Consider the following 27,594-nt stretch of genomic DNA (forward strand, 5'->3'; position numbering starts at 1 on the left):
AAAAAAAGGTGGCTTTGAAATCAAAACTGTCCCAGAAAAAAAAAAAAAAAAAAAAAATTAAAAGCCTTTAACTAGAAGAAATGTTTGTGTTTTCTCCTTTACAAACATAGTGCATCTGCGATCACTGGGAATTTCGGTCCGTCTGGGAAAGGGCCTGTGCTGGGGCTACGAGAGGCTGCTGGTGTCCCGGCAGAGCCGGGAGCGGCGTCACATCATCACATGTGTGCTTCGGAGGCCGGGCAGCCGGGCAGCAGCTCCCCGTTCACCACCGCCTCCGACACCAGCATCTTGTCTTTGCCGGAATCCAGGCGCTGCTTCCTCAGCATCCTCTGGTGGACCAGCGGCACCACGGAGAGCACCAGGCCGCCGATGATGGGCGGCACCCCCGCAAAGTAAAAGGCCGCGTCGTAATTCCCAAAGTAATCGTTGAGGTATCCTGGAAGAGAAGAGAGGTGACGTTAGAGCCTCGTCAGTCTAATGAGCTCGTTAGTCTAATGACCTGCTTGTTCCCTCCTTGCGTCACCCACCAGATCTGGGGAGATTTGGGTTTTTAAAATAATCTTTTTTTTCCGTTTGCGTTTCTTGGAGTTTTTACGCGCTGGATTAAGGGATGTGTGCAGCCAACACTGTGTACCAAGGGAGTGGAGAAGGAAAGCCTCAGCCGTCCTTCCTGTTTCTCCACAACAGGACAGAACCGTCCACATCCCAGACAATCCCAAATGCAAGCTGAGACGTGTTAAACCCAACACCTCTTCCCAGAGGCTTGCCAGCCAGGAGGCAGTGGGAAAGTGGGCAGGGGCTGTTCCTCTGCTGATTGTCTCCATTTGGAAGCCCTGCCCTTATGGATGTTTTATCTCCAGCTGTGAAATACATTCTGCCAGTTACAAACAATAGCCAAGCCTTTAAAACCCAACAAGGTTCTACATTTGTCTGGCAAGTTCCAACACAGCCAGGCATCCTCGGAGGATAACACATGGCCATTGATTAGCTCTGGAAAATTCCTCTGAGTGTCTCCTGCTTGGATGCTTCCCTGGGGATTAGGCCAATGCAAAAGGCCCCTTCACCCAGCAAGCCCCACTCAGGGGGTCCTGGTGCAGCACCCTCCCAGTGAGAGGTGTGTGACCCCCATGCTCCGTCCCGAGGGTGTTAGAGTGAACTTTGCTGCTGGAAGCAGAGAGATCGGAGGTGCTTATCCAGCTTTGGCTTAGCGCTGCTGATGCAGAGGTCCTGCTGCTCAGGGGCAGCTCTGGCAGAGCCCTCGCTGTTAAGGACGTTGGGGTTGTTGCCGTGCTGGAACACACACCCAGGTCTCGTGGAGGCTCAGGTGTCTCTATCTCTAACTTCAATTCTATCTAAAAGGACTTCTAGAAAATTATTATCTGCCGATTTTTAGCTCAGCTGCAAAGAGAAATCACTTAATGTGACCTTGGCTCACTGCTCCCCCAATGGCCACTTTTCATCAGCATTGAGAAAAGCTCTGAGGTGGCACAAGACATAGCATGGAGTGATGCCACCCCCATTCCTCAACCTCCACATGACCCGATAAACCAGAGACCTCAAACCAGAGCTTCTGGTCTCACACCAAACCACCACCACAGGTGAAAGCTGCCACCACCACGTCCCTGCCACCCGCTGGGTCCTGGTCCAGCCCCGTGGTGTTACCAACCTGCAATGGGCGTGCCCGCGGTCATGGGCACGGCCATCAGCCCCATGAGGTACCCTATGGCCTGGGACGCCTGCATGGGCCCCACCAGCTCGAAGGCGATGGGGGCCATGATGGTGGTGAAGAAGCCGTCGCAGAGGCCAAGGAAGAGGCAGATGACAATGACGCCCTCGAAGCCTCGGCACTGGGGGATCATCATGCACAGGAGGCCCAACAGCATGAAGGACGCAACCTGGGGGAACAGGAGTGGGCATGAGCGTGGGGATGGGCAGCAGAAGAGTCATGGAGATGACACTGAGCAGGTCAATGTCACTGCTCCCTCCCTGGACCCAGCAAAGCCATCCAGCCACTGCTCCTGTCTCAGGGAGGCCCTTAAGAATAACCTTTTAAGAAGGGTTAAGAAGGATTAACTGCTGGATTAGCTGCTAGATTTCAGCAGTTTGTTCTTCAAAAACCACAAGGAGGTTAAAGGGTGTCGGTAGTTTGGGAAGAGTGGCTACCATGGAGTTTGATTGCTGAACAGACACCAGTCCCTGGGGTCAAGTGTGTAACTCCTCTCACACATCTCTGTAGTCAATTTTCTTCCCTCACAGCAGACAATGGTTGGTAAAGGCTTTGTGATTGACAGTTATTAAGCAGAGCGTGGACATTAATGCAGAGATACCATCCCTGCTCCACTGTAGCTGGCCAGAACCTCCATGGAGGGCTGGACACACTGTATCTGCAGGTAAATCCCACTGTACCTGCAGGTAAATCCCACTGTACCTGCAGGTAAATCTTCTTCAGCCCGGGAATGCAGTCGCCAATGCGGCCCGAAACCAAGCGCCCCAGCCCCGACATGGCCCCGAGGCAAACCAGGAGGATCCAGTCCTTTTTGGTTTCCTGAAATCGCTTCTCCACATATTTGACCTGGGATGGAAGGAAGAACACAAGGACATGAAGCTGCAGTACATTCATCTCTCTCATCTCCCCAAAAGGGATGGGATTTCCTGCAGAGGGCTCACGGATTTGGGCTGGTTGTGTAACCCTCGTGTCCACACCACACTGACCTGCACCCTCCACCCACCCCAAACTCAACAGGACCTTCTTCTTCTCCTCTCCTGCTACTGGTGCTGGCCCTTAGGAGTGCTGGGAAGTGACCCTGGCCTACTCTGGCACAGAGGACACAGAGAGGACACACAGAACCATATCTATCACAATTCCTGTTTAAAGGATGTGAAGCAGTTTCTTGGCTTCAAGGCTTTTGTGCCTCTGCCCATTTCCACCTTCCCACCTCTTCCTCACTGTGGGCAAAGGGACCTCCCTCCCCTTCCAGCCCAGCCACAGCTCTTACCAGGTTCATGTAAGGTACGAGGTATCCCAGGACAGCAGTAGCAATCCCAAAAGCCCAAATCCGATAGGTCTTTCTCCGGAAAACCCTCAGGTTGAAATACTTGCGGGTCTGGGCCCAGCACTGCTGCCTCATGCTCCGGCTGCCCATCTTGTCGTGCCCGTCGTGCTGAGAGTCACAAGAAGGCGTCAGGATGGGCCGGTAGGTCATGGACAAGAAGATCTGGATGAGCATTAAGGCACTGAGTACTTGGAAAGTGTGTGCCAGCCCGATGGCACCCCCGACCATCTTCAGGAAGAAGGGGAGCGGCACGGAGATGAGGCAGCTGCCCCCGGCCACGATGCCATTGGCCAGGCCCAGGCGGCGCTTGAAGTAGTGGCCGAGGATGACCAGCGAGGGCTGGAAGGCAAAGGAGCTGCCACAGCCAAAGAGGATCCCATATGTGAAATAACGGACTTCCAGGGACCTGGAATGACACACGTGGGAGTGGGGATGTGAGGCAGAGGTGAGGGAGCCTCCTCCCCCATGGTGCTGCAAAGGCCGAGGTGTTGTCACATGCTGCAGGTACTGCACAGACTGTCTGACCTCGAGGAGCTTATCCCCTCACCAAAACCAGGATAATCCTCACCTAACAGCTGGCACATGAAGTCTGCAGCAAAATGAAGTGGAGCTGGGAAGTGCTTTCTGCCACCAGGAGAAGGCAGCAGCCAACCTGGCCTCCTTGGGAAGCTGACCTTACTTCAATGGTTATTAAATTACAGCAAACAAGATTTTCTAAGGTAGGGAGGGTGGGATATTTTTAGCTAGAATTCCTTTTAATTTTTCCACTGAAAGGATTAACTGAAAACATTCTCCACCCAGTGTTTGGAAGCAGAAGGCACCAACCCTGCTGGTTATTAGGCACGCAGCAAGGAAGTGTGGTGTTTCTGCCCAGGCTCCAGGCTGGTTAATTAAGTTCTTCTTCTTTAAGCTCTTCTGGGAGCTTTAATTAGACAGTTAATAGATCTCATCTGTACCTTACATTGGTGGCTGCACTCAAAGAGGGAGTGAAGTGGCTGCTCTACAGAGCAGATGGAGAGTGCTGAAAGCTCTTGGAAGGAGCTGCCTCCAAATTTCCAGCCCAATTTTCCCAACAGAGGCAGCTGACAAAGGAGCCTGGATTTAGGCAGTACAAACAACCTGTTGTGTTTCTTTCCAGATGAAGGAATTTTTTTCTTCATTCCCATGCAATCCATCCAGCTGCAGAGGTCTGCCATGGGATACTGCCTGGGAGGAAAGTGTGAGGAAAACCTTTGGGCAGCTCAGGGTCTTGTACAAGCAGGGTCTGTGCTCCAATCCTCGGAGCAAGACTGAGTGCTGCTCCCAAAGCAAGTGAGGAGACAGCAGCCCACGTCTCCCAGAGCAGCTGGAAGTTGGGAAAACCTTTACAAGCACATCATGCCTTCCATTACACGCTCATCCCTCCAGCCTGCCAAGCAGAAAGCAGAACCCGGCTGCTGTGCCTGGCGGCGCCGAGACAAATGACCATCATGAAAGGCAATTTCCATCCACTCCAGAGCAAAACCACATCAGAAGCCCCCTCTGTGGGAGCCAGGCAAGCAGCTGGGCCTCATGGGCCGTGCCCGACCTCCCACGCACCAGCCTGGCCTGGCCACAGCAGCCCTGGTGCCACAGCTCAGCTGACGTGTCGGGTAAGTGGAGGCAATGCCACAGCTCCCATCTGCTCCCCAGTGATGCTCAGACACCCCTGCATGAGCAGAGGCTCCTTTCAGCCATGAGCTGCTAAAAAAAGAGAGCCAGGATTTCCTAGCCTGCTTATTGGGAATCAGCCAGCAGCTGTCTGGTGGGAAGGGTGGCATTGTCCCCTCGGATTGTGAGGTTGCCAATGGATAATTGTTTCTCCTGGGACAAGGAGGCCTCCCTCCTGCTTCCAGCTCTCCGTGGGAGCAGCCCTGGTTCATCCTTCCTGGCAGAAGTTTGGGGGATCCCTCTGTGCAGGAGTAACCTGCAGAAATTGTGGAGGGGATGGAGAAGCAGATGAAATTGTGGAGGGGAAGGAGAAGCAGATGAAAAGGGATCCAACCCTCCCTACAGAGCACTTAGTGCAGAGGAGGAGGGCTGGGAGGGCACTGGGGGCATGTGAAGACAGCCCTGCTGAGCTGGCCATCATCTCCCATTCTCCATGCTAAACCAACCCCCTTACACTGGAGGGAAGCTAAAGCCTTAACTGGGATTTCTCTTGTTGGGAGCACACAAGGTGGCTTGAGCTGGTTACGAGTGCAGGAGACACCTCAGAGCAAGGCAGCAGAGAGGAAAAGCCTTGCATTGGACGCCATCCAGCCTTCCCCAGAGCTTTGCTTTTCAGCACATTTGGTTTCTTTAGTGGTCTTCATACAAAATTCCCAATATTTTGAGACAAGAGGCACTGAGCTGGGCGCTGGGGTGTTACCACACAGTCTTGGTGGCTCAGGGGGCTTGTGGAGCAGCTCAGTGCAGTGCTGGGAACTGCTGCTCCTCCATTTGGACAAAATAAACCCATTTTAGAGAAACTAGGAGATAAAGGGGGGTGAGTTTTGATCCAGCTCTGCCTGAGCCCACCAAAGCCAGGCTGTGTCCCTCTGCACCAGTGCTTGTATCACAGGGGAACGACCTCCAGCTGCGGTGGAGGGACTTGGCAGGAGGGACCAAAAAAAGCTTCTCCATTGTTCAGGGAGAGCTGGAGCCACAAGCCCCGAATTTCAGGAGCAGCCTTCACCATCCGGGTGGAGCGCTGCCAAATCCCACAGCCTCCCTGCTCTTCCCCGGCCCCGCGCGCGGCTCTGCCGGCGCAGCTTCCCTCGCCGTGGTCCAGCTGCAGAGGGGCTCCTTTCTCCCTTAAAAGGCAGCCAGAGGAATGTGGCCCGAGAGTGAGAGGCAGGAAATGGGGATTTCAGTCCTGTAGCTCTCCTGGAAATGATGTTCCTCTCTGCCTGCACGGTTTGATTTTTTTTCTTTTTTTGGAAGCCCAACACAACAAGCCCCTGGCAGCGGTGTGGTCCAACGAGCCCTTTTTCTTTGCACAAACATTTTAAAATAGAGGGGGCAAAAAAGTCCAAGTTTTGTTGATTGGAAGGAAAGCAGGATTACATGGGAAGCTCCTGTGATCTGCATGCCAGGGCACAGCTTCCTGCAGGACCCACTGCACCTTTTGCCATTATCTTTGGAAACAGAAAGGGTGGCACTTGAGGAGGAAGATGCAGATGCCAGTTCCTTCCCAAGATGGTTTTGGCAACCCAAAAATCCCATCTGCAATTAGCCACGGTCCTGGGGGGTTTTCCTGGGGATCAGAACTGATCCCCACTCCAGGCATGATGGGGGGATCTCACAGATGAGGACTTGGGGATCCAGGGAAGCAGGGCTGGGACGAGCACAAGGGTCTCACTGACCAGGAGGAGCACAGCACAGGCAAGTTGCCCTCTGGAAAACTGGTGTGTATTTGCTTTAAAAACCCACTCCTTGAAGCATTTTAATTAAAACAATATTGATTTTAACTGAAATCCAACCCAAAGCAATGTTTTTATTCAGAAAAGTGGGGCAAATGCTGCTTTGGAGGTGTCTCCATGGAGTCTCTGAGACTGTGTTTAATAAGTGTCACATAAATTACCCCAGAGGTGACCTCTTTTTGCTCCCACAACGATGCCAACCCTGATTTCTGGGCTGGAAAGACACACAAGGTACACCTGCCATTGGCCAGTGCCTGCCAGCAGAAATTCATGGCATGGGATCAGGCATGGAAAACAAGGAGCAGCAGTGGCCCTGCGCTGCCGCAGACACACGAGCCAGGGCAGGAGCACCACAAACCTCTCCAAACCCCGTCTGCCTTCCCCTCCCCGTCTGCCCTGCACAGAAACTCCCTCTTAGGCGCAATCCACCAAATATTATTTTAAGCATTAATTTACTTTCAGCACCAAATGTGAAAATGGTTGCAAAGGAGAATGGTTTGCTCTGTGAGTGCCTCTCTGGAGCTGCCCGCGAGAGGCACACCAACCTCTCCTGCTGTTTTAAAGATCAAATGAGGGACCTGAGTGCTGAAATCCCAGAAAATACAGTCCCTTGCTTGGGCAAAATTCACTCTTTTTTTACCTAAGGACACGAGGGTCAGTTTGGAGGGGAACAGGCCGAGCACACGTGGGCTGTAGGGATGCCAGGACATCTCTCATGCAGATGGGCACCGCCTGCTTTGCCCCCAGAGACAGAAGCAAAGTGTTGGAAGGGGGATTGCAGGGAACAGGGAGGGAGAGGAGCTCCCCAAGGAGCTGGGTGTGCCCAACACAGCCTTACTTGGTGAAGGAGCTGGAGAGGAGCCCGATGAAGGCGATGGTAGCTCCCATGGCCGCTGTGGTCCTGCAGCCGATCCGGTCTGTGAAGATGCTGACGATGGGAGAGCAGAAAAAAATCATTCCCATGGCCAGGGAGCCGACCCACGCTGGGGAGAGAGAGCAGAAAGGTGATGGTCAGGGTGGGACACCCAACAGGGGCAGGGGGAATCATCCAGGGACCAAGCGCAGCTTTGGAGGTGTCTTGGCAGAGAGGCAGCCCCATCACACAGTTAATTAGCTGGGTTAAGTGCTGTTAATTAACAGTGCAACTCATAAATGAGACAGAGAGCTGGTGGCACTGCAGATGGGGCACGATGATGGAGTATGGACAGGTTTTCCTGGCATTCCTCTCTGCTGGGTTACTGTGTCCCAGGGAAGGCACCAAGTTTCAATGCTCTTTCCAAACAACCAAACAACCGCCACTGACAGCACTTCCATCAGGAATCTCCACAGCCAAAAGCCCCCTGAGCTCCCCAGCTTTGGCCAGGGAGAGGTTCCTGTCCAAAGCCACAGCCCTGATCCCCAGGGAGCACCTCACCCACGCCTCCCTCACTCCCCAGGGTCAGCACTCCTCGCCTGCCCCTCTCCCCACGGTCAGTGAGGATTCCTCGTTGCAGCTGAGCTGATGGAGACACATGTTTACCCCAGGTTAAATTCCACCCCTGACCTTGCCAGGCAATGCCCAAGTGGGACCATCATGCCCTGTCTCCTTCCAGCCCACTGTGGAGAAAACCACTGTCTGTCTGTCTGGTTTTTTTCCAGAAATGTTAATTATTCACAGATTTTTTTTTTCTTTTTCAGCCCATCATGGAATTGTTAAGGTTAGAAAAGCCTTTTAAGATCCTCAAGTCCAACCATTCCCCCAGCACTGCCAAGCCCAGCACTAACCCATGTTCCCAAGTGCCACATCCACATGGTTTTTCATTCCCTGCAGGGACAATGATTCCATCGCTGCCCTGAGCAGCCTGTGCCAGTGCTTGACCAGCCTTTTAGTGAAGAAATTTTTCCTAATATGGAACCTAAACCTCTCCTGGCACAACTTGAGGCCATTTCTTTTTGTCCACCATCTTCTCCCTGCCCTCCACCTTCTCCTTTTAATGGTTTGTGTGACTATTTTGGGGAGGCAACGCAGGATTTCAAGAAAAGAAATGTGGTAAGAAAAAGAATTTCTAAGGAGAAGTAAGAGGTCCCCTGGGTGGTGTGTGGGGCAGAGTGGGATGGACAGAGGGACAAGGGGCTCCCAACCCTACCTGGCACCAAAGTGGGGGCACCTCCTGGAGCATCTCCAAGCTCCAGGTGCTGGCTCTGGTTTGCCAAACACAGCCCCAGGACATGTGGTCCTTTTACCTTTTTTTATCCCTTTTTTAGGTTTGGTTTGGTTTTCTTTTGCACCCAGGCCAAAGGCTCTGCAAACCTTTTCATCACATCCCTGCATAAAAACACCCTCATAGTCCTTCCAGAGCTGTGAGATCTTCAAAAAATAGCCAGGTCCCTATTAAAAGCAAATCCCAGCTATAGAACAGCCTCTCCAACCTCTGCCTCTCACAAAAGGACCACACAAAGAAGCCCTCCCCAGGCTGGGAAGAGCTGACCCTTCCAAATTAATTATAAGTTCACAAGCACCCAATTTACTTCAAAATCTTCCTTAATAAATGCAGAGTGGAGCAATAAAATGAAAAGCAAGGGCTGAGCAGGAACCTCGTGGGACCGGCTGGGCTCTCGTCTCAACTCCAGGCAAAAAGACGGGAGAGGGGAAGGGAGAGGACCCCCCTCTCCAGCTGATTTTCTTGGTTCTGAACACAAGGCACAGTGTAACGAAAGTCCCTCTAATAGGATTAGGTGGCACGGAGCCAAAGAGCCGTCCAAAACAGCTCCGAGAGGGGGAGAGGGGTGGGAGCCACGCCAAGATGGGAAAGGCTCGTTAAATTGGATAATATACTTCCAGAAATGTTCCTTCTACTCCAGCCAAGGCAGTAAAACGTTAGATGGCCCCGTCATGTTTGAAGTTTGTTATTTTTGGAAATTACTTTAAGAAACGCGGAAATAAAAGCATAAAGCGGAGTATTAAATTTAAAGGGCCAGATTCGGATCTTAATAACCCGGGGGTTTACATGCAAATAGGCAGGATCAATCTCTGGCCCCAAAAATGCACACTCACCTGCAGAGATCAAAGCAAACCCAGGGCAGGAGGTTCAGCAACAGGCGCTTAAAAGTTCCTCCAGCTCTGGGTTTGTAAAAAGGAGATATCTCTCAATTAAAATTGGTAAACACACCAAAAAAAAAAAAAGGAAAAAAAAAAAAAAAGAGTCCTGTGGCAAATTGCTCTACCTTAGAGAAAGGGCTTACCACAAGCAATGAATAAAAATAGGCTTGGGGAAGAACATCCAGTTAAAATTAGTAAGAACAATAGCCTCACTTCCAGAGCGGGGTTTTGTCTTCCCAGCGAAGCCCCGGGAAGCCGGGAGGGCAGGGCCAGCTCCAGCGCTGGGAGGAAACCTCGGCAAAATCTGGGGGCAGCTCAAACCCGCCTCGGTGCCGGCTCCATCCCGGCTGATTCACACCAAAACACCCCCGCAGGAGGGCAGGAGGCGAGGTTTCCCCCCTGCTTTATCCCTGTGATCTCCATTCACCTGGGCTAGGCAAGGATGGAGGGAGGTGATGGCAGAAAAGCACAGGCTGGGAAAGAAATGGAGCTCAGGGGAAGGCTAGACCCAGTCCCACCCCTTTGGGCATAGCTCTTGGATCAGCTCCAGGGAAAGAAGGGTTTATTTTGGGCAGTCTGTGGTGGTGAAGTATCTCCTGGACTTTGCTGGGTGCGAAGGGCAGAGGCAGCCATTCCTCCAGTGGAAACCAGGCAGGGCTCAGCACCTTCCCTCCTACAGCTTCTCCAGCGCTGGAGGAGTTACCCCTTGGTTTAAAGCCACAGTGGAAAAAAGGGGGGGAATTTCTGCTCCTGATTTCCAGAGGGTTTGGATGGGATGGTTAATTCCCAGCCTGGCCACACCTCCCACCCTCTGTGGCTGATAAGCTGGGTGAGATATGGAAACACACAGACAAGCCCCCACATGAGGCACAGAGTCTTATCAAGCACATCCTAAAAGAAGCTATGGAGAGAATCCAGCTGAGGATGGGGCTGGAAGAAGCTCAGGAGCTGCCAGAACTTTGACTGAGATCGGGTTAAGACTTGATTGTGTTTTAGGGTGCTGTGAGTCCAACCAGCTCGGGGGAGCACCAGCTGAAGGGGCTGGTTTTGGAGCTGGGGGCCATGGGGGAACCTGGCTGGTGGCAGGGGTGTCTGACAAAAACAACTTGACAGATGACATGCAAGAGATGTCTTGACAGAAACAAAAAATGCTTCAGAAACCGTATTTCTAGATTAAGAAAACCACAAAAGGCATGAAAGCACTCTGCTTTTGGTGAGGGGAAATGCACATGACTTCTGATTTGGGGGTTGCTGACATGAGAGGTGACTCAAGGTGTGTTGTCTGTCCCTGACAGCCACCTCTCTGCTGACTTCATTTGGCACTGAGGGTTCCATCGAGCCAAGACCTGTCCATCCCTCCTTGCTCCCACCACAGCCCCTCCTGAAGGGATTGAAGGAGCTGAGGAGCCAGGACCTCGCCAGGGCACACCCCCTGCTCCAGGGGGCTGGGGGACAGCACCAGCCCCAGCTGCCACCCCAGCTCAAGCCACCTACAGAGCTGGTGGAACGTCCCTGGTGGTCCTAGGGATGCTCTGGGCTAGGGGAAGAGCTCAGTGTGGGGCTGGTGCTGCTTTGCTGGAGCAGAGTTGTTGACCAAGGAGAACATTTCACCAGCAGCTCTCACACAAGGGGAAAGCTCCAGCTAAATTCTTCCTTCCCACCTTGACACAACAAAGGCTGCCAAGCTGGTGGCCCGTGGCTGATCCAAGGCAATGTGGCCTCAGCATGGACAGGGAATGGAGTGGTTGAAGTTCTCCAAGGGGAACAGTGATTCAATGGTCTAAGAGATCACAGAATCATCAAATCAGAAGGGTTGGGGTTGGAAGGGACCTTAAAGATCATCCAGTTCTACCCCATGCCATGGGTAGGGACACCTTCCAGTATCCCAGGGTGCTCCATCTAACCTGGCCTTGGCCACTTCCAGCTGTTGCAGTAGCATGGCCAGGATGATCCATCCCCCCAGCACCACCCACCCCGGGCTCAGGACAGAGGGAAAACTGGTGAGGTGCCCCATTTGCCCACCAACCCATTTGCCCAACAGCACCAAGCTGTGTCCATAGTGGAGGAGGGACCAGGAATGCTCTGGTCACCTTCTCCTCCTCCTACCAGAGGGTGACAAAGCTCCTGGGGACGCTGAGGCAGAGTAGGGGAGTTGGCGGGGCTCAGCTCCCCCTGCAGTGGGGCTGGTGATGCTGAGGGGTCCCTGAGGGCTGTGAGCACCATGTTTGTGTGTTCATGGTGGGCAGGGACCCCAGGGTCAGTCCAGGTGGTCCCACCTGGATACCAGACCAACTTTCTTTCCAGCAGGACCATCCAACAGGATGACAAACTTCCCCTGTTTCTAGCATTTTCCTAAGCAGAAAAAGGTTTTTGAGAGCAGAGCAAGGTAGGAGCCGGAAGAAAATCTCACCACTCTGAGATGCAGATCCAAACCCCGCTGGTATTTAGCTCATTGTTCCAAAAAACATCATTAAAAAATCAGACTGCGGCACTTGAAGCCAAACCTATTTGTTCCTTTAAAAGCAAACCTCCAGGGAGAGAGGAGGAAGGGACGTCGCTCTCAGCTGTGCTTCCCCGCTGACCCAAATACCCCGGGCTGGAGGGATCAAGGGCCAGGAGGTGAGCTCAGATCCGCCGCTGGAGGAAGTGTCTTCCCTCGCTTCCCGCGGCTTCTCCCGCTCGCGCCGCGCAGCTGGGACAGGGGACGGGGACAAGATGCACACACGGCCACCTTCCCCAGGCACCTGGCATTTCTCAGAGGAGAGATGAGGCAGCCAAAGGTAATCCACCTCTCCTAGAAGAAATAAATCACTTTTTGACTCGTTCCAGGCACAGGGAAGCTCTGCTGCTGTGACAAGCCTCATCATGCGCCTTCACAGCCCTCCCCAGCCCTACTGCCTCGATTTTGGGGTGCCCTGGGAGCCCAGGCAGCCTCGTGGCCCTCCCCAGGTGGAGGCTGTGGGGGAGCAGGCGGCTGTGCCCCCCTCGGCAGGGCTCCCGCGGCACATCTGGAGTGAAACCCAGGCAGCTGTTTCATCTCGTGCCCTTGGAGAGCCATTTGCGTCATCCCCTTGTGCTCTCAAAGTGAAGCCTGAACCGCTCCCAGCGCCTCAGCCCCATGTGCTCAACACCCCCTGCGGGCTGAGCCGGTCCCAGGGATGAATGGTCAAGGCTTAAATAAAGGCAGATGCAAAAGTCAGAGCTGAGGAAGCCACCACGATGCACGGTGGGATGGGAAACTGAGCTGGAGAGCAGCAAAATGAAGCTGAGGAGTTGGAAACTGAAGCTCTGGAACCCCAAGTTGAAGCTGGGGAGCAGAAACTGAACCTGGAGAGCACCAAACTGAAGCTGAGCAGCACCAAAATGGCCCAAAATGAAATTGTGGAGCCCCAAGCTGAAGAGCCTCAAACCAAAGCTGGGGAATTCCAAACAAAACCTGAGGAACACCAAAATGAACCTGGAGACCACCAAATTGAGATCCACAAACCAAAGTTGTGAAGCCCTAAACCGAAGCCGGGGAACATCAAACTGAACCTGGGGAGAACCAAACTGAGACTGAGGAGCAGCAAACTGAAGGTGAGGAGCACCAAACCAGCACCAGGACACACCAAACTGATGCTGAGGAGCCTCAAAATGATGCTGAGAAATCCCAAACCAAAGCTGGGGAGCACCAAACCAAGCCTGAGAAGCACCAAACCAAAGCTGTGGAGCCCCAGACTGAGGAACCCCAAACCAAGGCTGGGGAACCCCAAACTGATGCTGAAGAACCCCAAACCAAGGCTGAAGAGCACCAAAGTGAAGCCAGACTTCTCTGGGAGCTGGTGGTGGCAGGGCATTGTGGTGGCAGCCACTGTGCATCACGTGCAGCTCAAAGCCAGCTAAACTCATTAATTGTATAGCAGGCCCTGCTTGGTACCATACCCTAAAGCTTCAGAACAAAGTCCTCCTTTATCAGGTTTGGCTGACTTCTCCCCCCCACCCCCCCTCTTTTGAAAACAATTCCACAACAGCCTGAAAATTGGAATAAATGGAATTATTCAGAGGAATTATTCAAGGCCAGGTCTGGCTAAAGACCCTTTCAGTGCCCTGTTCATGGTGGTTTTAGGAGAGAGTAAGGAAATAGGTGAATGTTGTAGAAATGGAAGCTCCTGTCATTGTGCCATGATCCCATGGCCACGGATAAGGCAACAGCTTCCCAGAGATCAGACCCAGCAAGTGCCAATCCAGTCTTTGCCACAGGGGAGTTTTAAAACATCAATTTTGAACTGGTTCAGGAGCACAGAGCACGGGAGCAGAGCAGGCTGGGAATGTAGTTTGCTTTAAAAACCCCACCACACCTCTCCTGATTGTGTCTCTCTGCCTCTCCTCTCCCTCAAGGACGCAGGGGACTTTTAAGAGACGATGTCCAGGCCACCTCCCGTAACCACTAAGTGACAGATCTCAGCTTATGTGAGAGAAAAGGCCCAAAATGAGCTGCCCTGTGGCCACCCTAAGTAGAGATGGAGACAAATCTGTGGTTTCTCTTGGCAAGCAGCAGGCACGGAGTGTTTGCCTGGGGTTCCTGCGCTCAACATCCCAGAGAAATTCGGTCCCAGCCACATTTTGCATCCATTTCATTCCAAACCCATAAAACTCAGCCCTGGCTAGAGCAAAATGGTGTTAGAGCTGGTTTCTGGGCTGCATCACATCCTCCCCATCCACAGCCTCAGCCTTGGAGGCTCCAGAGCTGGTCCAGAAATGCAAATTCTTGTGAAATTCGTCCAAAAGCAACAAGGCAGCATGTGCTCTGCAGCTGAAACCCACCATGTGCCCAGGCGGGAGTTTTCTTCCCAGCACTCCACTCCACAGGCCAGGAAGGTTTTTCTTCTCTGCGTCGCCTCTGGCTTGCAATTTTTGAGGGATGATTCACCTACCACACACTGAAGTTACCCAACAAACAGGAGCTGCAGCTCCTCAACGTGGGCCACGTCCCATCCAGACATCTTTCCATGACCTACACACCCAAGGAGGCCAAGGATCCTGTTACTCCAAGCTCTCCTGATGTTGTGTGAGTCTGAGGGATGTTGGCTTGGACCCTGTTTGCCCATGTCCCATCTCCCTGTGTGAGAGCCCAGGACTGTCCTGGCGTTCAGCTGCTGCTGGGCAGAACCAGTGCCCTCCCTCTGCTCCTGCCCAAATGAACTGTCCTTAGCACTGGGGGGGAAAATACAAATCCTGGGGACGAGCATCTCCCCCCTCGACTGTGCTGTCAAACGCCTCGCCAGCCCCTGGCTGCGTTTTCATCCAGCAATTTTACGAAAAACAGAAAAGTTCCATTTTAATTGGTGAAAATTCCCTCCTCCCACCCGCGGAGCACCAATCTGTAATTAGCCTTTCATGTAAAACGATGTTTATTCCTGACGGAGTTTATCTTGGCACAAACACGCGCTCTGAAATGTGCACACATTTGAAGACTCAAACCCTGCATTTAATTCTCTATCTGCTTGTTAATGCTCATTGTTCCCAAGCCCCTTTTCAAAACACACCCACAGGGAGAAGAAAGTATTTTTTATATATATACATAAAAACCTCCCTCCAGCATCAGGACACCAGCGGCGAGCACGGCACCGGCCCAGGGTCCGGTTGCTCTCCCAAACACACCGTGCCAAGAGCAGACCTCCTGACTTTATCCATCTTCCCCTTTCTTCACCACAGGTTTTTCTCCCCAGCTGTGATGCCCCTCAATGCTCCCCCTGCAATACAACTGAAGGATGGGAGCCTGAAGTGGGAGGATGGCAAAAGCATTTTGGAGAGCCCATCAACAGCAGCCAGTTCTGTTTTGGAGAGCCTGCCCTCACCAGTGCAAGCCAGAACCCAAGCCTCATGATTCCTGGGTTTAATGTGGAGTGATTTGGGAGTTACACTCTCTCAAATCTCCTAACTCAGCAGCCCCCAGGAGCTCCCAGCTGGGACTGGGTGACCAAAGCAGATCAGACCCTTCTCCTCTGTCCAGCTCTGGGTGCAGATGGCAGTGAGAGCCCAACAGGGGATCCTGAGTGGCTGCCACTGGCTGCCCCAGGGTCTCCCACTTCCTACAGGGCAATAAACCCAATATCCACCTTATGAAATGAAAGGGACAGCAAAGGTTTGGGCAGAGACAATACCAGGGTTGTGATTAGGGTTTTGGGTTAGGGTCTGGATTGGGGTTAGGGTCTGGATCAGGTTTAGAGTTTAGCTTAGTGTCAAGGTCAAGGGACATTGCCCTCCCCAGGCTGATGCATCCTGGTAGGTTGGGGTTTCCTCCAGGCCCCTCACCCTGAGTTTTTGGGGACAGAGTTCCCACTGCTGAAGCCAGGCAGGTTCCCAGGCGATGGCAATGATTAACCCTGGTGGGACACTGGGGGTCAGCTCTGGCTCCAGACACCGGCTGCTGCACGTCCAGAGCTCTCTCTTTTCTCTGTGGAAAAGCCACGACCTGACCAAACTTCACTGGGCTTTGACTATGATTAACCTCCTGCAGTCTCCAGTGCAAGGTCACAAAGCCTGGGAACAGCTCAGCACCCACACCCCACCACGGCCATCCCCTGTCCCCAGCAGTGAGGTGTGACCTCCTTCTTCTCCAGCCCCAAAATGTCATCTCCTCTGAACCTCACTGTGGCCACCTTATGTAACTGGCAGGTTTGTGCTGGTAACCAGTTCCTGTAGCCACACAGAGCTGGGAGGACTGTGCAGCTGAGGAACTCAGGAATGGAGCCTCAGGAATTCACCCCAGTGCTTCATCTGCTCTTCATCTGGCTGGGCAGGAGGGATGGAAGGGGAAGGGAGGGAGGAAAGGGGGAAGACATCTGCCAGGACACGAGCACCAGCACCAGGACGGGGCCAGCGGTGCTGGGATATGTCTCAGCCAGGGCCAGCCACCGTTTCCCAGGCTGTGATCCAGGAGTGTGACTCTGGGAGCAGTCCCTGCCCTGCCAGCTGCCCCATGTCAGTGGCTGCCATGACTTTTCCCAGTCAGAGCAGCCCGGCCAGCCCTGTGATCCACTGGGATGCACTGGGATGTGGAGCTGTGGCTCCAGTGGAGCAGCCTGGCCAGCCCTGGGATCCACTGGGATGTGGAGCTGTGGCTCCAGTGGAGCAGCCTGGCCAGCCCTGTGATCCACTGGGATGTGGAGCTGTGGCTCCAGGCCAGCACAGCTCGGAGCAGACGGTGAAGCAGCTCTGGCTCACAAGCTGGGATGAGGGCAAAGCCAAGAGAGCTCTTCACGCCAAGGTCAGGGGTTCATGTCCCAGCCAGGCACAGAATCCATGTACATCCCGCCGGGAGCCAGTGTCCAGCACTGACCCACCACTGCATCTCCACCTACATGACACCATACCTGACACACAGGATCCCAAAAATCCCCAGAATTGCATCAGGGCGAGAACACCTGAGGCATTCCAAGCCCTTGGTGCCTTGGGGAGAAGATGGGATGGATCCTGGCCACCAGTGGCAGGCAGGATGGGCTCCACTCCCAAAACAGATCTGATGGCCCAAGGCTGCTCCATCCTTGTGAAACACTGGGCACTTTCTGCCTCCCCTGCCCCGCTCCCACCAACCCCTCCTGGGCTGTGTTTGGAACCCTCCTCCCTCTGTGGTGAGACAGGGGTGAGAAAGGAAACTTTTTTCCAAGCTGGAAGAGACAGAAAAGTTTCCCTCTTTGCCAAATTTCTCCCAAGCCATCTTCTGTTTCCCATTAACAGCGAGGAGAAGAAGAAACCCTACGGCCCAGCTCCATGCTCCTCCCACCACAACTCCCATGGGCACTTGTCAACATCCCAGTAAAAAAAGGAGAATTAAAGCCATGCAACCTGGCTGGCCGTGACCCAGGGACCCGCGGCGGGTGGAAAACAAACCCCCTGCTCTGCTCTTACATCCCCCCGTGGAAACTGTTCAACTCCAGTCGCTGGCAGGAGCCAGGCTGATCCCAGCTGAATTCCTTCCACTTACCAGCAAATAAATAGCAGTTAAATGAAAGGAAAGAGAAAAACACCCTTTTTTCAAAGGGGAAAACAAAGAAGTCAGGGAAAATAAATGGAGGCGAAATGTTGGGCTGGTCACAGGCTTGCAAAGATCTTTTTCCTTCGCAGTTGGGTACTTGACAGCCTTCCCTTTCAGCTAATTAAGGGATACTCAGAAATAAAAATACTTCCAGCCCTTTGCCAGCCCTGAGCATTAAGGGGAGAGTCCCAGCAGGCTGGACACAAAACCCAGGAGACCTGGCCACAGCTCCTCACCCGCCCAGGCACCGGTTTTAGACAAATAATTGCCACTACAAGACATCTGTGGCCTTGTCCCAGTCCTGGCAGATTTCTGCACAGCCTTTCCTTCAAACCCTCTGGTGGTGGACATGTCCAGTCTTGGAATCATAGAATTATGGAGTTGTTTAGGTCAAAAATGCCCTCTGAAACCATTGAGTCCTACTGCTAACCCAGCACTGCCCAGCCCACCACCAAACCATGTCCCCAATGCCTCATCAAGAGGTCTTTTCAATCCCTACAGGGTGTTTAGTATATATATTAATATATATATATATATATATATATATATATATATATATATATATATATATATATATATATATATATCTGTTCCTTCCCCTAGACAAGGGCCAGTCTTGGACTCCAATTATTTCTCCCAACTAACACCTTCCCTGCTGCAAAATTTCCAAGCATCACTTTGCACCCTGGCCAGAGAACACAGTTAATTACCTTGGGTTTTGCAACTTTTGAGGCAGCTGAAGGCAGTGATGCACCTTCTGTCTCCTGCCAGGAACAGCCCCAGCTTCCAGCACTGCATACTCTCCCTCCTCTCCTCCACATCTCCCCCTCAGCCCAGGCCTTTCCCTCTGTGTGGTGCATGGGGATGGGGATGACATGAAATTGTGTCAGGGATGGCAGGGGCAGGCTGGAGCTCAGGGAAAGGTTCTTCCCCCAGAGGGTGCTGGGCACTGCCCAAGGGAATTCTTGAGGCTGCCAGAGCTCCAGGAGCGTTTGGACACCACTCCAGGTGGCACCAGGACACCAGGGATGCCCAGGTGGGATTGTGGGGTGGCTGTGCAGGACCAGGAGTGGGGCTGGGTGATCCTCGAGGGTCCCTTCTAACTCGGGATATTCCATGATTCTATTGTCCTGTGAGGTGGGGATGGTGTGGGCAGAGCCAAAGCTCCCAAACACCCATCAGCCAAGGCTGGGCTGTCCCCAGGGTGAGCGAGGTTGGAGGAAAGCATCCCTGTGCTTTTCCCTGCTGGCTCTGCCCTGCAGCATCATCTCCAGAGCCACCCCCACCCACAGCCACCCTCCAGAGTCCCCCAAGTTCCAGAACAAAAAAAATTCTGTGGCAATTTCAGCCTCAGCCCCACTGGAGCAAAAACCCTGAAATGGAGAGGGCTGGGCAGAGCCACCCACCCCAATATTACCAAAATATTTCAGTTATGTTACTTATTTGCTTCCACCCAACACAGCCCAACTTTCTCCGAAGACAAAGCCTGCCCAATACCCAACAGGGCTGGAAATATGAAAGGGAAAATCGTGGTGGCTGCTCCAGGTGTTTTCTGAGGGGAGGCCCCTCCCCAGGCTGTGCCAGGTGGCTTTTAAGTTGTTTTGCCCCCAGGGCTCACTGACAAAGGAGGCAACACCTCCCTCCCTGGCCTCTTGCACCTCAGCTCTGCCCCACACCGGCCTCTCCCCAGCCTGTGCCGGGGCTCAGCCCCAACCCTCCCGTGGCACGGGGGACACGAGGTGGTGGCTGACCACTCTGCAGAGCCTCCTCCACTGAGAGAGTATCTTCAACAATCGAAATAAATGAAGAAAAGTCATTTTTAAGCAGCTGAGTAGAGCCCTGGGGGAGGCACAGAGTGATCCTGGGCTGGCACAGTGTCTGTGGGACAAAACAGCTCCGTGGTGGAACATCTGGGCTCCTGGTGGCCATCAGGAAATGATTTCTTGCCTCAGTGCTGCAGAGTTTCTGCAGCACCTTTGGATAGTGCTCCTGCTCCTAGGGACCAGGAAAAGGATCACAACACATCTTTGAGCCAGACACCCAGGGGGCAAGAGAAGGGTAAAATATCCATGTGATTTTAATCTCTTGCAGCTTCCTTTCATTAAAGACAACATTTGAAAACAACTGCATATCTCAGAAAAATAGACCAGGCTGTCATTAATCAAATCCAACTGCTAAAGGAAAGTGAAAACCAGCAGCGTTTTATCTAATCACTATTTTTTTTTTTTTTAGCCCAGCAAGAAGCAGGTTACACCCCTTTGCCAAGGGGCTGTCACTTTTGGCTGACCTGCTCTCATTTGAAAGTTTTTCAGACACCGGGTGGCTCCGGGGAAGGGCCAGCCCTGCCCTTGGGTGCTGCAGGCAGGAGGGGCAGGGGCGAGGGGACCACAGCAGGACCAGCCCCTGCTCCCATCCCCATCCCAGGAACCCCCCCGAGCCCTGCAGCTCCTGCTGCTGCCCCTGGCATGGGGATTGTGATCCACGGACATAAATACGCCTGTGTGGATCTGTGCACACACTCACATCTGCATATAAATTAAAAACCGGGCCCCCGAGGCTCGAGCCCACACGACAGCCACAGGCAGAGCTCCCTCGGAGCCACACAATGTTTAACGAGAGCGAGGGGAGCTGGGGACACGCCGAGTGCCCCGGTGGCAAAGGGCTCTGCAGGCAGGTGAAACATTAATGTGCTTTCCTGAGGAAAAGCTTGGCTTTTTGCTGCATCAAGGGCTTCCAAATGGGAATAAACAACAGGGCAGGTTAGTGAAGGCTGCTGTCAGTTACTGGATGAGGTTTGGTCCTGCCAGTCAGGGTTAAAAGCCTTAAATCCCATCTCTGCGGCCAGGGAGCCTCCGGGCTTTTTGCTGCATCAAGGGCTTTCAAATGGGAATAAACAGGGCAGGTTAGTGAAGGCTGCTGTCAGTTACTGGATGAGGTTTGGTCCTGCCAGTCAGGGTTAAAAGCCTTAAATCCCATCTCTGCGGCCAGGGAGCCTCCTCTTCCTCCCCATGGAAATGCAGCTTTTTGGGGTGGGGGTGGGAATCAAAACCACCCTGTCCCTACAAAACTACCCCGTCCCCACAAAACTCATCCCATCCTAGAGGTGCCAGGGTGGGATTGCTGGAGGGAGCACACCCCACAGCCCCCAGTCCTGTTTTCAGCTGCCTGAGCTCCCACCTCCCCATCCGTGCTCACGGGCACAGGGAACAGCAGCAACTGGGAGGATTCAGCAGCATTGAGCTGAGCCTGCCTGGATTTTGGGGTATGGAGGGATGTGAGGGGCCAGGGGCAGCCCTGGAACACAAGGCCCCAAGTGTGGGGTGGGTCCAGCCCCTGTGCTCTCCCCAGCATGGATCCAGGCCACCAGCCTGCCCTGCTCTGTGACAGCACCAGGGATGTTCCTCAGCCTCTGCAGTGACCCTGGCAGGGGCAATCCCTGCCCAGGGGAGCTGGCACATACGTGTGGGGTGGCATTATGGACAGGAGTGCTGGGTGCCAGCAATGATGGGAAAGGCAGTGACACCATGGCAGACCCTCACAACAGGGCTGAGCAGAGGCAGCCACACATCACCGCAGCCCTTGTGCCCCAAAATCCCAAATCCCAACTGCTCCAGCTGGCAAAATGTCAAGAATTTTCCACTGGCTAAGGACTGGAACAGCAAACACAGCCGAGCTGTGCTCTCCACAGCACCACGGGCAACCTGGAGCTGAAATTGCCCCTAAAAACACCGTGCTGCAGCACTGGTGCACCTGGGGAGCAGAAGGCTCGGGGTGCAGGACCCTGGGTGCATCCACACTGGTTTGGAGTGTCCCTGAAGCTGCAGCGTGCCCAGGAGATGCCCAAGGAGGGAGGGAAGGGGGCGATGGAGGAGCTGAGCCCAGCAGTGCCGCTGTCAGCCACGGGCCTGTCGGGATCACAGGAGCCTGCAGAGCCAGGGAGAGGCTCGTTTGTGTCTCCTCTGCTAATGAGCCTGATACCAGCTGCTTCTCGTTGAACCAGTCTGACCATCGGGCCCAGCCAAAACTGATTCATTCATAAGAAAATGGGAAAGGAGATCGACTCGTCACCCTGACTAATGGGGAACCCGGCCAAGCACCTGCTGCTTCCACAGCAGCCCCACGTCCTGCTTGCCGGCTTCCTCACCATCCTGCCCAGCTCCAGAGCTCGGGGGGGCTCTGGCCCGGCCAGGAGGGTGATAAAGCAGGAGTTATCTGCTGCAGAAAGCCTCGGCGCGTGGCCAGGGGCCGCAGTCAGCCGGCAGTGCCTGGCATTTTGCAAGAGCTGATTCCCGATTCGGAAGCAGAGGAAACATTAAAGCCCTCAGAGACATCGCTCTCCGCGCTGCTCTGCCTTGCATCATCTCCCCAGCAGCTTTGAGGGTTGTTTTTTATCTCCGTCCCTCTTCATCCGGCAATAAAAATCTAAACAACCGCCTTTGTGGAGTAGGAAAACTCAGCCTGCTGTAAAAATTGTTTTTTGTGGGGTTTTGGTTTGCGTCATTTTTGTTTATGAGGTCAGTGGAACACAGACTGTGGCAGGGGGAGGCTGCAGATGGTGGGGCTGGGAACCCTGGGGTTGGGAGGAAGAAAAGGAGCTCTGCAAAGCAGGCTGGGGCTAATCTTATCTCCAGATGGAGATTAGGATGGGCCAGCAGGAGTTAACAGCCAGGCACAGGGTCAGAGCAGGACCTGAAGTGCCTCCTCTGGGGCTCGTGGGTTCACGCTTGGGTTGATGAACTGAAGCAGGGCAGAGTTTAACAGCTTTAACAAAATCTGCCATGATTTCTTAGCTTTGGGCAACACATTGGATTTTACATGAACCTCCCTTAATGAAGGTCCTCTCCTAAAATGCAGATCCCAAGGGAGTTTCAGCTCTCCCAGTTAAAAGCCTGTGACACCATCCCTCGCCCCCAGATCATCCGAGTTTTTATCACCTGACCCTGCAGACGTCAGGACAAGCAAGACAAAACTTCAGTTCTTGGTGAGAAACCCACTCTGGGTCTTTAAAGTCCCCATTTTCAAGGCAGAAAAGCACCAGCCAGGCCAGTTTGGGTGGGGAAATGCCCCAAATCCTGACACTGGGAGTGCCCAGCCTCCCTGACGGTTCCACAGGGAGAGTGGAAAATGGGACCACGTGAGTCAGAGACAAGCAGAGCTCAGGGTATCGCAGCCAATGTCTCTCACCTCTCCCACACCACCCCAGCAGGCTGCGGAACAGTTGCCAAATATAAAATTTTCATTTTCCCATCTGGGTTCCAGGGCGGCGATGGAGCATTTCGCACACGACACGGAGAGTGGGAAAGCCTGGTGCAAAGGGCTTTAGGATTCATCCCCAGCTGTCCCTCCCAGGGCATCCAGACCCCCAGAATTAGCCCCATGCCCTCGTGCAGCCATGAGTGTGCACCCCACCCCTGCAGAGCAGGACAGGAAAAACCTGCAAGGGATGGAAATCTCATTCCCAAGGTGCAAAGGAAAAGCTGTCCACAAAGCTGTTGACAACATCCCTGTCAGTCCTCACCCCTTCCCCTCCCAGGCTGGGTTCTCACCGACTCTGGAGAAGCTTCCCTGGCATCAGGACAGTCAGCACAGCTTTTATTTAATGCTGAATTTCCCCCTGGGTAGGGGAATGGTGGGGAACAGGCAGGAGGAGCCTCACAAAGACCTCAAACCTCCAGCAGTGCTGAGCCTCCAACGAGTTTATGTTGAAAAAACAAATATAAAACCCAACACCACCGATATTCCCTCCTTGGCAACGGCCTATCCTGATACCACTCCTATTATTATACTCTGCAATTAAGTGATAAAGCTGTAATTGCCTTATCTGATACTGCTGGGCACAGCAGCAAAGCAGGAGCTGGCCTCGAAGTCATCACCCTGGGCCTTTCAAAGCCACCCTGTGTGAAGGGATTCTCCTGCTCCTGGACAGATGGACAGACAGGACCCTACAGCAGCTTCCATCCCCTGAAGCTGGGGCAGCAGCACCTGTGCCCTGCCCCACTGCCATGCCCAGCCCCGGGCAGGACAGGGTCAGCCCTGGGAGCAGGGAAGGGGCAGCTCTGAGCCCGCTCTGGCTGTGGGGAGGCAGAAGCAGACGGTGCAGGGACCAAACCCCCATCCCCAGCCTCCCCACATCCCTGCTCCAGCACCCTGGGGAGCAGCACGGGGCCAGGCAGCTGGGAGAGCCTGCCAGGGGCCAGGGCACTGTGAGAGAGCCCTTCAGTGCGGGGTCCAGCTGCACCAGTGGGGCTGGGGCACTGCATTTAGAGGAAGTGATCCCAGTTTTCCAGCCCGATGGCATGAGGAGCAAAGCCACACCCAGCTGCTCTCCGGCCATAAAAAGCCCAACTTGCTATTTGCATCCATATGTTCATCACCTCTACAGGAGCTTGGATGGGCTGTGGCATATTCCCAACATCACCAGCCCTGATTTCAGCTGTTTTAAAGTTTGGTGTCCACTGAAACCTGATCCTTGCCACTCTTCCAAGCTTTTTCCTATTTGCCCTCAACACCACTCCTGACCCCGGGAGATGCCACCAGAACCTCGGGAAAGAAAACTCCCAAATCCTCCCTGTGTGAGCATTTCCCAAAGGTGCCCCCATCCCCTGGCAGTGAAGGGCAGCGCCCTGGTGCCCCTGCAGCCCAGCCCAGGGGCCACAGCGAGGGGCACCGTGCCCGTGCCCCCCTGGCAGGGTGGGCAGGCTCCCGCCGGGCAGCAACCACAAGAAAGGCGGGCACGATTCGCATCGTTAGCATTCCTTCCCTTTTAATAACCCAAGGTGTTACCAGCAACACTGTTACTGATTTTTATCTCCGCAGCGCCTTTTAAGAGCTCCAATTTGTTTTTCTTGGAGATCTCATTTTGTTTTATTAAAGCTGACACCGAAGAGGGAAAAGGAGCCATTCTGGGCCCAGAACGCAGAGATCCCGTTTAAAAACCCCGTATTATTTTCTTGGAAACGTTTCTCCGTTGACTTTAATTAAGCTCTCCCCGGGCTCGCGAGCTTGGCGTGCTTGGCTCTCAGGCAGGTTTAATCCCAGACAAGCTCCCCACACCCCCAGCTGTCCCCACTCCCACAAATCTTAAGAACCAAACTGGGTTTTGCTAAAACACACGGATTAATAGCTGGCCCACCATCAAGAACATCCTGACGTTGCCTTTTCGTCACCGGTCACGGCGTCAGCACACGGCTGCAGCCGCTCTGCTAGCCCTGCCAGCAGATCCCAAAAGCAGCTTTACTCCCTTATTTTTTTTGTTCTCCTTTATTTTATAATACTTTTATTGCCATTGCAAGGCTGGGGGGATGCAGCTCTTGTGCCTGACCGTGCCCCAGAGCTCTCAGGGCAGGCAGGGGGGCCACAGCCTGGCTCTGGTGACCGCCGTGCCACTGCTGAGCCTTGTGCCAGGTGCTGCTGTAAAATCAATAATTACCCCCCCTTGGAAGAAGGAAGCTCTTTAGGATGATTGCAAACACTCCAAAAGTTGGGAAATCCCAGGAGGGAGCTTGTCTGGGCATCATCTGGTGCATACCCATTATGTAATTACCGTCAATCTTTAATCACAGATGATACTTTTCCATCGGACTTGAATCAGACAGAGCACGGGAGGCACAATCCTCACTGGAGGAGCTGCCATCAGATGTGATTCCCACCTCGCTGGCTCCAGGTTTATTCCCACCTCACTGAGCTCCCCCTTCCTTGCACAGGTTCTGCACAAAAAACCCCTCTGGCTCCCTGGCAAACACCCACATCCCCCCAGGAGGGAAGGATTTTGCCTCCCTTTTACACACAGGATCTGCGGGAGGACGAATTAAGGCCAAGATCTCGAAACAAAAGCTTTGTTTTGGTGCCTGGTGTGAGATGACCAAGAAATGGGCCTTTGGGGATGCCACTGGGCAGGGTCCCCAGCTCAGCTGGTGCCCAGGACGGGCTGGTGGGTGGCTGCTCAGAGCAGGTTCCCTGGCTGCAGGCACTGTGGTAGGGTTGTTTCTCCTCCTTGAGAAGGGCCCCGGTGTTTGCCCGGGGCAAAGCCCAACAAGTCAGCCCATGCTGAGCCCGGCAGAGCTGCCCGCCCCGAGAGGAGGCTGCTCTGCAGGGAGCCCTGGGAGGCCCTGCAAAGATCCAGGTCCAACCCCACTGCCACGGGCAGGGACACCTTCTCTGGACCAGCTCACTCAACGCCCCGTCCAACCCAGCCTCGGCGAAGCAAGCAAAACCCATCATGAGCTGCCAAACCCACACTCTGAGCCAAAAAATCCCAAAGACACGAAGCAGCAGGGTTCCGTGAGCCCGTCTCCTCCAGTGGGAGGTTTTGCAGAGCAGATTCTCCCAAAACCATGCTGCTGGCAGCGCTGACCCCAAAGCACCCTCCCCACCCGGCTCTGGGCTCCCGCGGCTGCTCTGCCCGCGGGGTGCGGGATGGAGGTGCGGGATAGCCCCGAGGGGGAGCTGCCCTGCCCCGAGGGTGCGAAGGGGAGCTGGGGCTGCCCTCCTGCCCTCTCGGGGATGCCCCGTGGGGCCGGGAGGTTGCTCAGAGCACGCCGGGCTGCTCCTCGCGCAGAGGCCAGCGCGGCACGGCACGGCACGGCACGGCACGGCACGGCACGGCTGCCAAGGATGCCCGAGGTGAGTTCAGCACAACAGCCCAGGGCTGTGACCCGGCAGCTCTTCCCGAGGGTTTTCCACCGTGTTTCACCCCGCTCCAGCTCTCGGAGGACGCGCTGGGGACACGAGGCAAGGACAGGTAACTTTTTTAGGGTTCTACACCTAGAAGTGCGAGGGCGGGGGGAAGGCAGGGCCGTGCTCCGAGGGAGGCCGGGGCAGCGCGGGGCGTGCGGGCAGCGCCGGCCCCGCAGCTCGCAGGACCTGTTGTGCCAGGTGCCGGGGAGAGGCTGGAATGGCTGGAGCCTGCGAGCGTGTTGCAGCAATTCCCAGCACACGTCATGTGGGTTTTGCAACCGCCCCAACTGTCTCGGGGTGGATGCGCCGGGAGGGAACCGAGCACAGAACCGAGCGCTCCGGGCACGGCGGGGCCCGGCGGGACCGGCCCCCGGCCGTGCCCTGCCTGGCACACGCCTCTCCACCGGCCCTTCATCCGCGGGGCTGAACGCCAAAGAGCAGCATCTCTTCCCCTGGCAATAGGGAATAATCGATCCTTCGAGGAAGAGGAAGGGAAAACCCAACAGATGCCTGCTGCGGTGGGTGCAGCAGCAGGTTTGCACTCGTGCTGCACTGGTGTCCGGTGCTCTTGCTGCCCGTTGCCATGGTGATGCCATGGGATGCACAGGCTCGAGAGGTCTGTGGAGATCTGGGGAAAAGCGATTCCTCAGGGAAAACAGCGGCTGCAAGGTGTGGGTGCGTGGCCTCTGTCTCAGCTGGGAAGTTCTGGCATCCTCCTCTGTGCTCTGACCTGCTCATAAGAAACCCCTGAAGGGTGATCATGCCAAAAAAACTGGGTGGGAGAGACCGAGGTGTTTGGTGACGTGCCAGAAAATTCCGTATGGCAGCCGGACAGCAGCCAGCAGTGGGCAGAACACCAGTGTGGTTGGACTCAGTGATCCTAGAGGCCTTTTCCAAACTATTCCCTGATTGTGGAGCCAGGATAGAGCCTCATTTGATTCCAGAGAGGGGGCACAGCTTTGGAAGTGCCCATGGCATCCACTACGGATGTCCCCAAGAGCTGTGTGTCACCTCGTCTGGCCACGCTGGCCCTCTGCTGCCATGCTGGCTGAGGTCCCCAGGAGTGACTGGGATCAAACAGCAAGAGGCTCCTCTGGGCTCGTATCCAGGTGGTGCCAAATCCTGCCAGGCACAGCAGCAGTGCCACCGTCCCACCGGGGTCACCTCCCTGTCAGCACGGCAGGAGCGGGGCTGGATTGCTGCACCCAGGGCACACCATGGGTACAAAAATCAGCCCTGGGAGGTGAAACCCAGGTAATTCCTCCTTCCCCAAGCTGCCCTACAGGGAACTCAGCTCCACATCCGCCGATCCTGCTGGTCCCCATCCCACCAGATCTTTTGGAAGGC

General features: G+C 54.4%; 1 protein-coding gene across 1 annotated transcript in view; it reads right to left on the reverse strand.

Annotated features, from left to right (window-relative positions):
- Positions 1 to 215: 215 nt before the first annotated feature.
- SLC16A2 (solute carrier family 16 member 2) overlaps positions 216 to 27,594 on the reverse strand; it is a 33,214-nt gene continuing 5,835 nt past the window's right edge. The window contains exons 2-6 of the mRNA XM_039731251.1: positions 7,314 to 7,458; positions 2,997 to 3,459; positions 2,429 to 2,572; positions 1,667 to 1,895; positions 216 to 436 (exon numbers count right to left, since the gene is read on the reverse strand). Coding sequence (XP_039587185.1) covers positions 216 to 436; positions 1,667 to 1,895; positions 2,429 to 2,572; positions 2,997 to 3,459; positions 7,314 to 7,458 — 1,202 coding nt within the window. The remainder of the gene's footprint in view (positions 437 to 1,666; positions 1,896 to 2,428; positions 2,573 to 2,996; positions 3,460 to 7,313; positions 7,459 to 27,594) is intronic.

Source organism: Passer montanus, unplaced genomic scaffold (genome assembly GCF_014805655.1).
Source record: "Passer montanus isolate IOZ18808 unplaced genomic scaffold, ASM1480565v1 scaffold76, whole genome shotgun sequence".
NCBI lineage: Eukaryota > Metazoa > Chordata > Aves > Passeriformes > Passeridae > Passer > Passer montanus.